The sequence below is a fragment of the Elephantulus edwardii genome, unplaced genomic scaffold (assembly GCF_000299155.1).
Source record: "Elephantulus edwardii isolate Elephantulus edwardi_28Jun2011 unplaced genomic scaffold, EleEdw1.0 scaffold00289, whole genome shotgun sequence".
NCBI classification, from domain to species: Eukaryota; Metazoa; Chordata; class Mammalia; order Macroscelidea; family Macroscelididae; genus Elephantulus; species Elephantulus edwardii.
This window is the reverse complement of record NW_006400039.1, coordinates 3565-16020: the sequence shown is the minus strand read 5'-3', so window position 1 is coordinate 16020 and position 12456 is coordinate 3565. Positions and strand designations below refer to the sequence as shown.

The window sequence follows — 12456 nt, the reverse complement described above, 5'->3', positions numbered from 1 at the left end:
CGGAAGACCTGCTGATGTCTGCTGATGGCATCAGGGAGGCCCGGAAGTACCGGGGCTCCACCTGCTGTGCGGGCTGCTTGGCACCCCGTCTGAGAAGTGTAGCACCCCACCTTGAAACCCTACTTGCCATAGGCCCCCGCGTGGTTCTCCTCTCTGCTCCTCGTTTCCAGGGGCTGTGTTTTCAGGTTACAGTTTGTTCACTGACCTTGGTCCCTCAGGCTTTGGTGAGCAGACTCTTCGGTGACTGGCTGGCTGTCCCCCTGCCTGCTGGGCTGTGGAACAATGGCTACTGAGGAGAAGAAGCCAGAGACGGAGGCCGCCAGGGCCCAGCCGACCCCTTCGTCCTCGGCTACTCAGAGCAAGGTACGTGCTGAGCACCCCTGTCTGTCCTCCTGACTTCGCTCCCCATCGCTGCTCAGCTGACTCCTGAACACGTTTGCTCTGGGGCCCCCAGGACCACCCCAGCTCGCCCCAGGGGCTTACCAGACACGGAGTTTCCCGGTCCAGAGTCTAAGGCTGAGAGTGGATTTAACAAGGAGTCTCGTTACCCCAAGCCCCATCCAAGCCCACGGCCCCTTCTCTAGACAGCAGGACACAAGCTGGCCTTTCAGCGGTCACATGGCCTCATCTGCTCAGGGGAGGCTGGATTTGGACAGGGGGGGGTGCAGAACGCAGTCCAGAGCTGGCAGAGGCCTCTGTGGTGACAGCCCATGGAGCGTCCCAGTGATGGGAGCAGACGGATGTGGGGTCTAGGGTGCTGAGACCTTGCGGTCTGGCTGGAGTGGTGGAACCAGAAGATAGGACAGAAGTAGGGTGGAGGGGGAGAGGGAGTCCTTGGCTGTGCTGGGATGCCGTCTGCTTTTGTGACAGGTTCAGCCATGGATACCCTCTGAGGGCCACATACAGTTGAACTGACTTGATGGCAATGGGTTTGGGTTTGATGAGCTCAGCAGGAAATGTTGGTGACACAGTCGTTAAGCACTCAGCTCCTAAAAGCTGATTTGAATCCACCAGCCAGGCCCGGGATTGGCTCTCATCGAGATGACCGCCTTTCAGGACAGCTGTCAGACACGTGGTTGCTGGGGTTCGGAACCGGCAATGCCTGGAACAGCGAGCGCACTCATTTGGGTTCATTTGGCCCAGGAGAGGGGACCAAGGGTGGGTCTGGGTTAATGCTGTGGACGCCACGCCCAAGCTGGCGAGCAGGTGAGTGGGTAGAAGCAGCTGCAGTTTGCCGTTTTAAAATACTGTGGTTTGAGTGAACGTTCACAGAGCAGGTTAGAGTCTCCTTCAGCACTGTGTCCTTGTGTTTCTGGAAGATAGCCGTGATCCGCTCGGAACAGCACCTTCACTCCGTGGGTGGTGGTCTTGCAGGCTCTGACATTGACCGTCTCTCTACAGCCTACCCCTGTCAAGCCAAACTACGCTCTCAAGTTCACCTTGGCCGGCCACACGAAGGCTGTGTCCTCTGTGAAGTTCAGTCCCAACGGCGAGTGGCTGGCCAGCTCCTGTGAGTGCCCCAACCCGGAAGCCCCTGGGTGGGCCTCCATCCTGACCTGGGCTGGGGCACCTGCAGCCAGCGTGCGTCCCACGTGCCCGTGCCGTGAATCGAGCTGCTGACTTAAAGCTTGGTGGTTGGGATTCCCCAGTGGCTCTGACAGGCAAGCTCCTCCCCTCACCTGCAGCCTGAGAACCTAGTGCAGGGTCAGCTGTGCTGGCATTCCTGCCCAGGGAAGGGGGGCTTTTTTCTTGTCCCTGACGTGGTGGCATCGGGGAGGGGAAGAGGGCAAGCCACGCGCTGCCTGGCTCCTAACCTCTCAGCTGTCCTGATGCCCGGTGCCAGTAGGGCAGAGGTCTGGGTCTGGGGTCTCACCTGCCGGCTAGCTGCCTGGCCGTGGTGTCCTGCACCTCAGCTTCTTCATCTCCTTTCAGCTGCTGATAAACTCATTAAGATTTGGGGAGCATATGATGGAAAATTTGAGAAAACCATATCTGGTCACAAACTGGTAGGTCCCGTCCTGATTGGATTCCGTGCAGTGGGTGGGGACACGGATCCTGAGAACTTGGGGTGGAGGGTTCCTTTAGCAGTTGGGTGTCTCAGCCCCCGCTGTCTCTGCTGGTCCAGGTGTGTGTCTGGGTTGGTTGTGGTCTCCAGAGTCTGAAGTGTTTCTTCGCCCGTGTCCCCTGGGCGTCGGGAATTCTCCCCTCGGGTGGCTCGGTCACCTTTCCTTGTTGAGTTGCTGACCCTCCCTCTCCCTTAGGGGATTTCCGACGTGGCCTGGTCATCAGACTCCAACCTCCTGGTCTCTGCCTCAGATGACAAAACCCTGAAGATCTGGGATGTGAGCTCGGTCAGTGGGCGTGGGGGAGGGGACGCGGTCACCAGTGGGATTTGGGGACACCGGTCTGCAGGGTCTTGCCTGCATTCTCGAGCTGGCTCGCAGGGAATGCATGACCGAGTGTGATGATGCCGTTTCAGGGGAAGTGCCTGAAGACCCTCAAGGGACACAGCAATTACGTCTTCTGCTGCAACTTCAACCCCCAGTCCAACCTCATCGTCTCAGGCTCCGTGAGCACAGGCTCCTCTCCCCGGGGGCGGGGCCCGGGGGACAGTCCGCCCCGCTGCACAGGGGCCCCTGGCTGTATCATTTTCATCTCTCTCTCTCTCTGGTCTCAGTTTGACGAGAGCGTGAGGATATGGGATGTGAAGACGGGCAAGTGTCTGAAGACCCTGCCAGCCCACTCGGACCCGGTCTCAGCGGTAGGTCCTCCTTGGGGCCGTGACCTGGGCTCCCGCCCTGCTCGGGGCACGCAGGGGTGACGTGGCTGTGGGGACACCCAGAGAGAGCTCTGCTCGGCTCAGTGGGGAAATGAGTGGCAGTGTTTGTGAGGTGTCTGCTGTGTCCACAGGAGCATGTGGGGGCCCCCCAGGAGGGCTCTGTGAAAGAGGACCCCACTCCTTTGGCAAAGATGCAAGCGCTTGCTGGGTAACTGGGTGGTGGGTGCAGCATGAGGTCTGGCCCTTCTGTACTGCAGACGCCATCCAGGTGCGTGCAGAGGTGTGAGGGTCCCACCTCACAGGACCGTGTCACTAGGTGGTTTCTGACGTGGCATCATCACGTAGCGTGGGGTGGAGTTGCTCACAGGGTCTTCAGGGCCCATCGTGCTCTCATGGAGCAGCTCGGGGACTTGAACCACCGACCTTGTGGTTAGCCATTGGTACTTCACCCCAGCACCATCAGGACTCCCTCTCTCAGTAGATGGGACTTTAAACGTTTCTTGCCCGAGTCTCATGTACCCATTTTAAGAGGGACATCATGTCGGTGTGAAAAGTCAGTGTCCTGACTACTCTGTGAGGTCTTCGCTCTGTGGCCGTCACTTAAATATAAAGTCTTCCCCCTTCCCACTCCACTTAGAGTAACAGGGTGGGTTGAGAGGTCCTTGGGTGTTGGGACCGGTGTGCGGATGACCGTCAGCCCACAGGCCTGCCGAAGGACGGCTGGGCACCCCGCTCCTGGACGGATCCCCGAGTTGCCGTGGGCCACGTCCACTCCAGGGCCACCTATGCCAGCAACAGCTGCCTCAGGAAGCCGCCTGCGACCTTTGTCCACCACAGTGGCTGCCTGGGACTCTGTTCCTGGAGCTTGCTGGCCGGCTGCCTGTGGATTTGTGGGTGTTGCCCCCAGGGTAGGGGCTGCTCGGCACGGGTAAGGTGGAGGGGCTGGGCCACGTCCGGTGGTGGTCGTTTTTAGACCCCGTTGAAGGCTAACTCGGGTTGGATGTGCTGGCGTTTGACGCGGTCACAACTTGCTACTAGTTAGCATAGTGACCGTGACAGAGGAGCCCGTATTGCTGGCCCGAGTGCTGTGGGGTGTGAGGAGAAGTACTTAAGAGAGGGAGGGAGACCAATGAACAGAGTTGTGGTGAAGGGGCTAGTGCCGTGACAACTGGACAGAGGCTGTAGAGCAATAGCTTTCTTTTTGTGGCCTGCTTGAGAGTTCTGGAAGTTTCTAGAACCACAGCAGAGAATGGCTCCCTGGCAGCCTGAGTGGACCCTGGCGGGTGTCCACTGAGGGCCGCCGGAGGACGCAGTATTCAGGTTTTACAGACGAGCCCTTGCTCCCGTTTTTAGGTTCACTTCAATCGAGACGGGTCCTTGATCGTGTCCAGCAGCTATGACGGCCTCTGGTGAGTTTGTGTTGCTTTGTTAGTGAGTGTGTGTGAAAGGTTGCCTAGGACGGACGGGGACACACACACAGAGTCGGGGAGGTGTGGACAAGTGCACAGCATGTGATCCAGGGGAGTGTGGAGTCCAAGGGAGCGTGGCAGGTACACACGGGGTGCAGTCGAGGACCTGAGGCTGTGGACAGGAGCGGTGGGCAGTGAGTAGTGTGTGAAACGGTGCACAGGACGTGCGGTCAAGGCGTAGTGACGTGGGGTTGTGAGCAGGCTCAGAGGACGAGCTCACCAGCTGCGTCTTGTGTGGACCAAGATGGACTGCCCAGCCTGGTGAATGGAGGAGCTGAGCCCCTGCGGTGAAGGAGGCTGCGCTGGGACCCCAGGCCTCCAGAAGTGGGGTGTCCTCTGATCCAGTAAGGATGGCAGGTAGTCGTGAAGCAGAGCCCTGAGACGACAGGGACACCAGCCCTCACCGTGATTACAGACTCCGAGGTGGAGAGAGCTAGTCGCACCATCTCTGTCCTGACCCGGAGCGGGTGCTGTGGGTGGAGGTTGTGCTGTGGTGATGGGTGTAGTCTGACGTCCTGGTTAACGGGGAAGAGTGTGCTGGAACCTCGTCCACATTTAGAGATGAGGGTAAGGGAGGAGGGGCACACGGAGGGGAGGGGCACACGGAACGGGCCTGTAAGGTGCTCAGTGCTGCAAGAGACACACTCAGAGGGTTTAACAATAGTCTGATTTAAGAAGCTTATCTGAAAGGTTGATAGTGCTTCACAGGAGACAGATGACATTAAACAGATACAAAGTGAGGAATGCTTTTAGTGGTCAGTGGAGCTTAACCAGGACGGTGGGCAGATGCCATCGTGCAGATTCCCACTGCTGCCCGCGTGCATCGGGGCCGGGAGCAGTCCTGTGACCTCTCAGAAGCAGAGGCCTGGAGGGCTGCGTCCTCAGGAGCTTCTGGTGGGTTTAGACTGCCAACTTTTTCGCTCCTGGGGAACTTTGGGGCCTCGGGTACTTCCAAAAGGACAGAAAAAAGTAGCTTTAATGAGCAAGGCCACACTTAGGAAGACCTGAGAATCAAACTTTATGCACCAAGCAATGCAGCACCAACAAGTACAGAATGAGACCTCGGGGGAGGGGGCGGTTAAGGTGCAGCTTTTAGCCTCTGATAGAGGAGAGGACAGCACGAGAGCACGAGCTCGTGGTCTGTGTTCAGGGTTTGCTGCAGACCCCGCAGAAAACGCCTGCTTCACTCCCCGCGGGAATGCCCTCAGCACTGAGAAGGCCGGAAGGGGAATGCAAGAAAGAAAACTGGGACATTAAGATAAGGTGTATCCTTGCTAAGTGCAGAAAAGTAATTAAAACTTCAAGTTTAATTAAAAGAGAAAGCAAAAATCAGCTAGAAAGAGAAGCCAGGCCACTGGCACAGCGTCTCCACAACTTGTCGGGCAAACTGTCCGGGGGTGTCTGAAGCCGTGGCCTTCGTCCTCTGTCCGTTGGACCGTCAGCCCACCCTTTATGCTGTGGTGTCACGTATGGGACCCGTTGGGTCGGAACCGATCCGTAGCTGGCCCTCCAGGTTTTCCAAGGCTGTAAAATTTCAGGGAGGTTTATTGCCCTTTCCCACGGAGCAGTTGGTGGATTTGAACCGTGCACTTTTGAGTTGGCGGTACAGCTCCTACCACTGTGCCACCAGCGCTCCTGATGTACTTGTGGCGCTACTAGGACTTGCGGAAGCAGAGCGATGAAAGGACCAAAGCCCCGGGGACCACAGTGGGCCACCGTGGGCCGCTGAGAGGAGAGAATCGTGAAGTGGCCTGGTCCCCTGCAGGGACTGGGTGGGGAGGTTCAAGTCCTGACGCTTGAGACATCGCTCCGTTCTCCGCTCCCTCAGCGAACCTTCCCAGAGGGGCAGATGCACTGATCAACCCCGTCACCGGTTCTCAAGGCCCTGGAGGGTTTCCTGGGCTCTTACCTTCCTAGAAAAGGTCCTTTTCTGTTTCCAGCCTGGGGCTCAGTACCTGCACCAACACGGTTCCTTCTAGGAAAAATGGTTACAAGTCTAAAAACAGCATGTGCTGTGGGTGTATGTCTGGGACCTAGTGAACAAGCAGGCGGTGCTGGGCTGCATGCTGGGCTCTTTGGCCAGGGATTCAGTGGTTTTAACCCACCAGCTCCTCTACTCCTGAGATCCCAGAAACCCAGGGAGATCGCCCAGCGTTGGGCTCCAGCGACAGTGGGTTTAGCGCTGACCTGAGGTGATTGAAACGGTTTCAGGTCATGCAGAGTGAAGGCAGCTTCCGAGGTGGTTCTGGTGAGTGGTCTGAGGGTTTAACCCAAAGCAAGGCAGGCCTCTGGTTTGAACCTACCAGCAGCTCCTTGGGGTGCAGACGGACACTCTCCGTGTGACTTACAGCCGAAGACGCCCAGTGCAGGCAGGAAATTCAAGTTTGAGCACTGTTTAGCATCCAGACTTGAGAAAGTAGTTCTGAATATGAGGATCAGTGTCAGACAGCTCTGCAGACGGAACCCAGCTGTGGGTCCAAAATGTGCCCCTGGACAGGTCTACTGAGGACGTTAACAGGTGTCAGTGGAGGAGGGGACGCACTGATGACTTAACTGGCAGGATTTGGACCAGCCCGTCCGTAACCACGATTGGAGGGAGGCAGTGATGGGATCACCACAGTGGTCTGGGATCTGAGCACGCCCATGCTGGCGTGCTGGCATCACGGTCAAGCTCGTTGAGAACTGGAATTCCCGTGGCCTGTCCTTCAGCCCTCGCCTGCTGTGACAGGGCTGTAGAAACGGCGGAGTTCAGTGTCCTGCTCTGGGCCGTGACGTGACCGAGCCCGTGGAGAGGTGTCTGGATGATGGCACATGTTCCATGTCCATGTAAAAGGAACCCGTTCCTGGGCCCGAGAGCCGGGGTGGGCGTCCGTGAGCTAGTGCGCACCTCAGCCACCATCCCCTCGGGGTGAAGGCGTGCGTACGTGCAGCCGTGGGTGTGAGGAGCTGACGTTAAGGCAGCCACAACCTGGAGAGCGGAGCGAGCCTGGGGAGAGGCTGCCCTGTGGTGGTCTGTTGCCACGGTCAGTGGTTCTAACCAAAGGTTTGGTTTTTCCGCAGCCGAATCTGGGACACAGCTTCGGGCCAGTGCTTGAAGACGCTGATTGGTGAGCGCCTGGGTTTCAGGTCTTCATCTCACGCGGGTGGGATCGGCTTCCTTTTCTCTGAGGGTCTCCTGCTTTTCTTGGACGCAGGGTTGAGATTAGAGGGCCCAGTGGAGCAGTGGTACTGGCCTTAGCTACTTACAAAGGGTGGCATTTGAAATGCCCCACCAGGTGCACGTGGCAACGGGCTGCCGTGGGCGATGGGCTCGGAGACCTTCGGGCACTTCTCCATCCCAGAGAAATCCTCCCCCTCCTCCCCTGCAGAGACAGTTGTTCAAATCACCAACCTAGGACGTGCAGCCAGGCGCCTTGATACGTTTAAGGGACCAAATCCGGTGCCTTCAAGTCCACTCCACTGGGAGCCTCCATCGCTCTCCGAGGCTTAGATGGTTACAGGCGGGGGGTGCTGTGTTGGACCCCCTGTGCGATGTTGTGTCCAGCAGAGCTTCCTGGGCACACTAGGTGGGTGATGTTCTCGTGTGAAGAAATTGAGAACGTGGACAGTTTGGGAGCTGGGCTGTGGCCTCTCCGTGGAAAGACCGTGATCTGTCTGGACGCAGACCTCTGCCTGATTCTCTGAGAAGCAGCTGTTGGGTTTGAACCACTGAGTTTGGGTTCACAGCTGAGTGCTTTAACTGCTGCATCACCAGGGTTCCCAGCAGTGTGGACACTGGGGTTCTCCCACTGTCGGGGAGCTGGCCTTTGCTGTGCAGCCTGAGGTCGGAGGACACCACTGGGCTGGTTTACACCCTAGAAGGCTTGGGCAGGGTCCTCCTCTTCTGCAGGGACTTGGCCTTGTGCTGTGTGGTCTTGCCTCTCAGTGGTTTCCCGGGAAGCTGCCCCTTTGCCAGGGTTTCCTCTTTTTTTTTTTTTTTAACCTTTAAAATTATTTTTTATCATTTTTTTTACTGATTTTAATGAAAATTTACAGAGACTTTGGATTTCCTTCATTCGTTGTTGCACTTTTCTCCCTGCCCACCCTTCCCCCTGCCTCCCCAGTACACTCTTCTCTTTGTAAAGTAAAAGAAAAATTCTTTCATTGTTTTACAATCCCTCCCCCCAAGTCCACTCCACAGTGCAGCCTTCGCTCTAGACTCCTGTCATGACAAAAATACCTAATCACATATCCTTTTAAAACAGTTTTCTCCCTCATCTGTTTCAATGCAGTATACATCATTTATCCCATCTTTCTCAGTCTCCCCCCAACCCCAATGTCAGTCCTGTTTTACAACAGTGGCACCATGCAGTATTTGTCCTTTTGTGACTGACATACTTCACTCAGCATAATGTCCTCGAGGGTCACCCATTTTGAATAATATTTCATGAGTTCCTTGTTTTTCAATGTAGCATAGTATTCCGTTGTGTGAATATACCAGAGCTTCTCTATCCATTTGTTTGTTGATGGGCACTTGGGTTGTTTCCAGCTCTTTGCTATTGTGAACAAAGCTGCAGTAAACATGGTGTGCATATATCTGCTTGGGTGGCAGTTATGGTCTCTTTGGGATATATTCCCGGTAGTGGAATTGCTGGGTCAAACGGTATCTCTATTTGCAACTTTTTGAGAAAGCACCACACCGCCTTCCACAGTGGTTGCACCATTTTACACTCCCACCAACAGTGAATAAGGGTTCCAGTTTCTACACAACCTCGCCTGCATTTGTTGCTTGCTTTTCTGTTAAATTGTGCTGTTCTGACTGAGGTGAGATGGTATCTCCTAGTTGTTTTATGGTTTCCTCTTTCATGAGCTCTGTCCTGGTCTGTCACCCTTGTGACCACTTCTGGTTCCCCTCTACTGATCACCTGGTGTCCCTTTGTGGGAAAGCTGTCTTTGTGCCCATTTCTCTCTCAGGGAAAGCCATGGTGGGTGCCTGTGTGTCACCTGCAGGCTGCTGGCTCTAAGAGGGCAGTTTGAATTCATGAGCTGCTCCGAAGGAAATGTGGGCAGTCTTAGACAGTCCCCAGACCCAGTAGAAGGTGCCCCACGTTGGCATGGACTTGGTGACAGTGGGTTTCTGGGTGGGGTCCATGTCTCCATACTTCTGGGCTTGGATTTCGTCAGTACGCCCCTCCTCCGAGATGTGGCCTCTGGGCCCCCAGCCCGCCCTGGGGATTCCCTGTGAGAACCCCTAGGCTGGGTTCCCAGAGGGGGACAGCTCCTGCTCCGTAGTCCCCAAGCTGGGGTGACGTAAATAGTACAGGTCACCTGTCCTGGAGCTGGACATGCACCCTGGAGCCAGAAGAGTGCTTGGGACACAACGGGGGACATGCTGGCAGATGTGGGAACTTGTTGAGGCCTGAGTGGGAATGGGGTGGAGGTCTTCAGAGCTGACCTCTGGTGCTAGCCTGGAGGGGAGCCAGGAGTCTCCAATGAAGTGGGGGCCTGTGTCCTACACAGCTGTGGAGTGAGGCAATGTGCCCCTCCCTGCAGACACCCCAGCATGGGCCTGCCACCTGCATCCTCTGTGCAGCACCCCTTGGCACTGGCCGACCGTGGGTGCCGCCATGCCACCCCAGTGCTCGGTATCTCGTATTGTGGGAAACAGACCCGAGGATGGCCCTGGAGACTGCTGGCCCGGAGTGGCCCAGGCGGAAGCGCCCCGTCTACAGTCGGGCTTTGGGGGGCTGCGTGCCGCATTGGGAGTTGGCTCTTCCGGGAGCTCTGTTAGATCTCCTGAGAGGAGGCAGGGCAGCACTCCTCTGGGCTTGGGGTGCAGCTTTGAGAGGGCCCCTCGTGACTTCTCACGTGCTCTTACAGTGCAGGTGCAGGGCCGTAGGGACCTGAGGCCCCTGGAGCTGGGCGACGAGGGCGAGGGTGAGGGGGTAGGCCTTCCAGTGTGGTAACGTGCATGCCGCTCCCCGAAGCTCAGGACTGGCATGCAGACCCTCTGGGGGGCTGGAGGGGTGGCCTGGCTCGCCAACCTCCCTCACCTGTCCCCATCCTTGGGTGCATGTTCCGAGCAAAGCCCCCACCAGGTGATGTTCTGAGGTCTAAGCACGAAGGAAGCACTGGGCTCCTGGCCCCTGCTGGCCCTTCTCGGGCGGGGTGGGGCACGTGGGGAGCTGTGTTCCCGGGATCCCTGTGGTTAGCCACGTAGACTGAGCAGTGAGGGCCGTGGCACTGGGGGTGTTAGCAGTGCTCCCCGACCCTGTGTTGCGAGACCCCCAGCATGCCCGCCGGACTCCAGCACAGACCCTGAGTACGGTGGGGTCCCAGGCCGCCTTGGGTGTCTTAGCGGAGGGCGTGGCGTCCCCTCAGCTCCCTAGTCTCCTGTGAGGAGGTCAGGGCCCTATGGGAGGGCGCACTGTCACCGAGGTGCAGTGTCTGGTGAAGGAGGGGCACCTGAGGGAGGGCCTTGGCTGCTGGGCAGGTGGGCGGGGGCCGGGCTCTGGCTCATTGCGCCTTCTGTCTGCAGATGACGACAATCCTCCCGTGTCCTTCGTTAAGTTCTCCCCGAACGGCAAGTACATTCTTGCCGCCACTCTAGACAAGTGAGTAGTACCTTCAGGCCCGGGTGGTGCCCTGCCTGGGACGGTGGCTGTGTCGGGGGCCGAGGGCCAGGGTCGCCTGGCCCGGCCTGCCCTGGCCGTCACCTTCCTGAGGATGGAGTGGCCCCTTCCTCATGTGAGGAAGTGGCAGTGGGGTTGGCCTGGACGGCGCTTTGCCCTTGGACTCTGAGTGGGCACAGCGTGGGCTTCTGGTATGGGTCAGTGCACCACTGGCTGGGCAGGTTGCCATGTGACTTGGATTTGATCCTTGCTGACCACAGCTGTTGGTGAAGAGGTTTGATGTGAGCACCTCCACTTTGGTGCCGTGGCGTCACTGACCCACGGGCTGGGTCCTGTCCAGTGTGGGGGATGTGCCCAGCGTGGAGGACGTGCTGGGGGGCACACTGTGGGAGTGGGCCAGGTGGGTGCCTGTCTGGATGTGTGTTGGTGACACTGCCTGTCTTTGTCCCTAGCACCCTGAAGCTCTGGGACTACAGCAAAGGGAAGGTGAGTACCTGGGCCAGGTGTGGCCCCACCATTGTATGCTGTTGACGGTGTCCAATTGGGGTGGTCCCTGGGCCGGGCTGCGATGTTAGCTGAGCGGACAGCTGGCCTGCTGCTGGCCTCTGTGTACGACCTGGCTGTGTGAGGTGGTCCTCACGCCCGCGCATCAGGGGACCTGAGCTGGGCGTCGTGCTCACCTGATCAGAGGCTGACACCCCCCCACACCCCACCCCACCCCCCCGCCCAGAGAATATAGGTAGGCTCAAACTGGCATTCAAACACTTAGCAGTTTGTACCATTTATGGATCTTTGAATATCTGGAAATTCTATTATTATTATTATTTGTCACGCCTTTTCATAGTTGAAAACTCACATAGCTCTGGTATCAGAATAGAAAGCTATACTTAAGAGGAATACCCAGAACTTGCTATTGTTATTCTTTTTTAAATCACAGAAGACACAATAATCACACGGAGAGGTTTTAAAACGAACACAGTTGAAACAGGTCTGGGTAGGAACATATAGGGCAACAGCTCTGCAGAGTAGGGACTGACTACCTTTCCTCTTCTATCCCTTTCTGTCTGGTCCAGTAGTGACCACGAACAAAAAAGCAAAAGGCTATCAGAATTCTATTTACAGCTCAAATTTCAATTAGAGATTGAGAATCATGAGATAAAGACAATTTGGGGAGAAGAAACTATGCCGTAAATTCTAGGCACACTGTTATAAAATAATATTTGGCATTGTTAGGTCCTGTGGAATTGAAATTTATTTCAACTCATAACGAGCTACCCCAAGTACAAGCTCTCCATTCTAGCTTCATTAAAAGCTCTGGGGGTAAGGAGCTGTGCTGTAATCTCAAACAGCATGGGGTTTGAATTCACCTGCTGGGTCTTGAGTTAAGGATGGGCAGTCTCCTCCCACATGATTTGTTGTTGTTGTTGATTGTCCAGTAAAGCATGGCTCTTAGTGACCTTCTGAACAAAAGGCCTAAAGCTTTTCTATAACTATCATCATTTATCAAAGTTCAAGGAGTTTCCAGAGGCATGTTTTGTTCTGGTTTGGTTTTTTAGAGTATATGGCTATTCTTTTTAAAATTTTATTATTATTATTA

The 12456-nt window shown here is 56.3% G+C and overlaps 1 protein-coding gene across 1 annotated transcript in view; it reads left to right on the top strand.

The window, feature by feature from the left end:
• The first annotated feature begins 282 nt into the window (after positions 1–282).
• The window catches only part of WDR5 (WD repeat domain 5), a 14088-nt gene continuing 1914 nt past the window's right edge, over positions 283–12456 (top strand). Inside the window, exons 1-10 of the mRNA XM_006900553.1 lie at positions 283–363; positions 1402–1510; positions 1933–2006; positions 2262–2351; positions 2480–2569; positions 2678–2761; positions 4133–4188; positions 7309–7355; positions 10766–10841; positions 11312–11357. Coding sequence (XP_006900615.1) covers positions 283–363; positions 1402–1510; positions 1933–2006; positions 2262–2351; positions 2480–2569; positions 2678–2761; positions 4133–4188; positions 7309–7355; positions 10766–10841; positions 11312–11357 — 753 coding nt within the window. The remainder of the gene's footprint in view (positions 364–1401; positions 1511–1932; positions 2007–2261; positions 2352–2479; positions 2570–2677; positions 2762–4132; positions 4189–7308; positions 7356–10765; positions 10842–11311; positions 11358–12456) is intronic.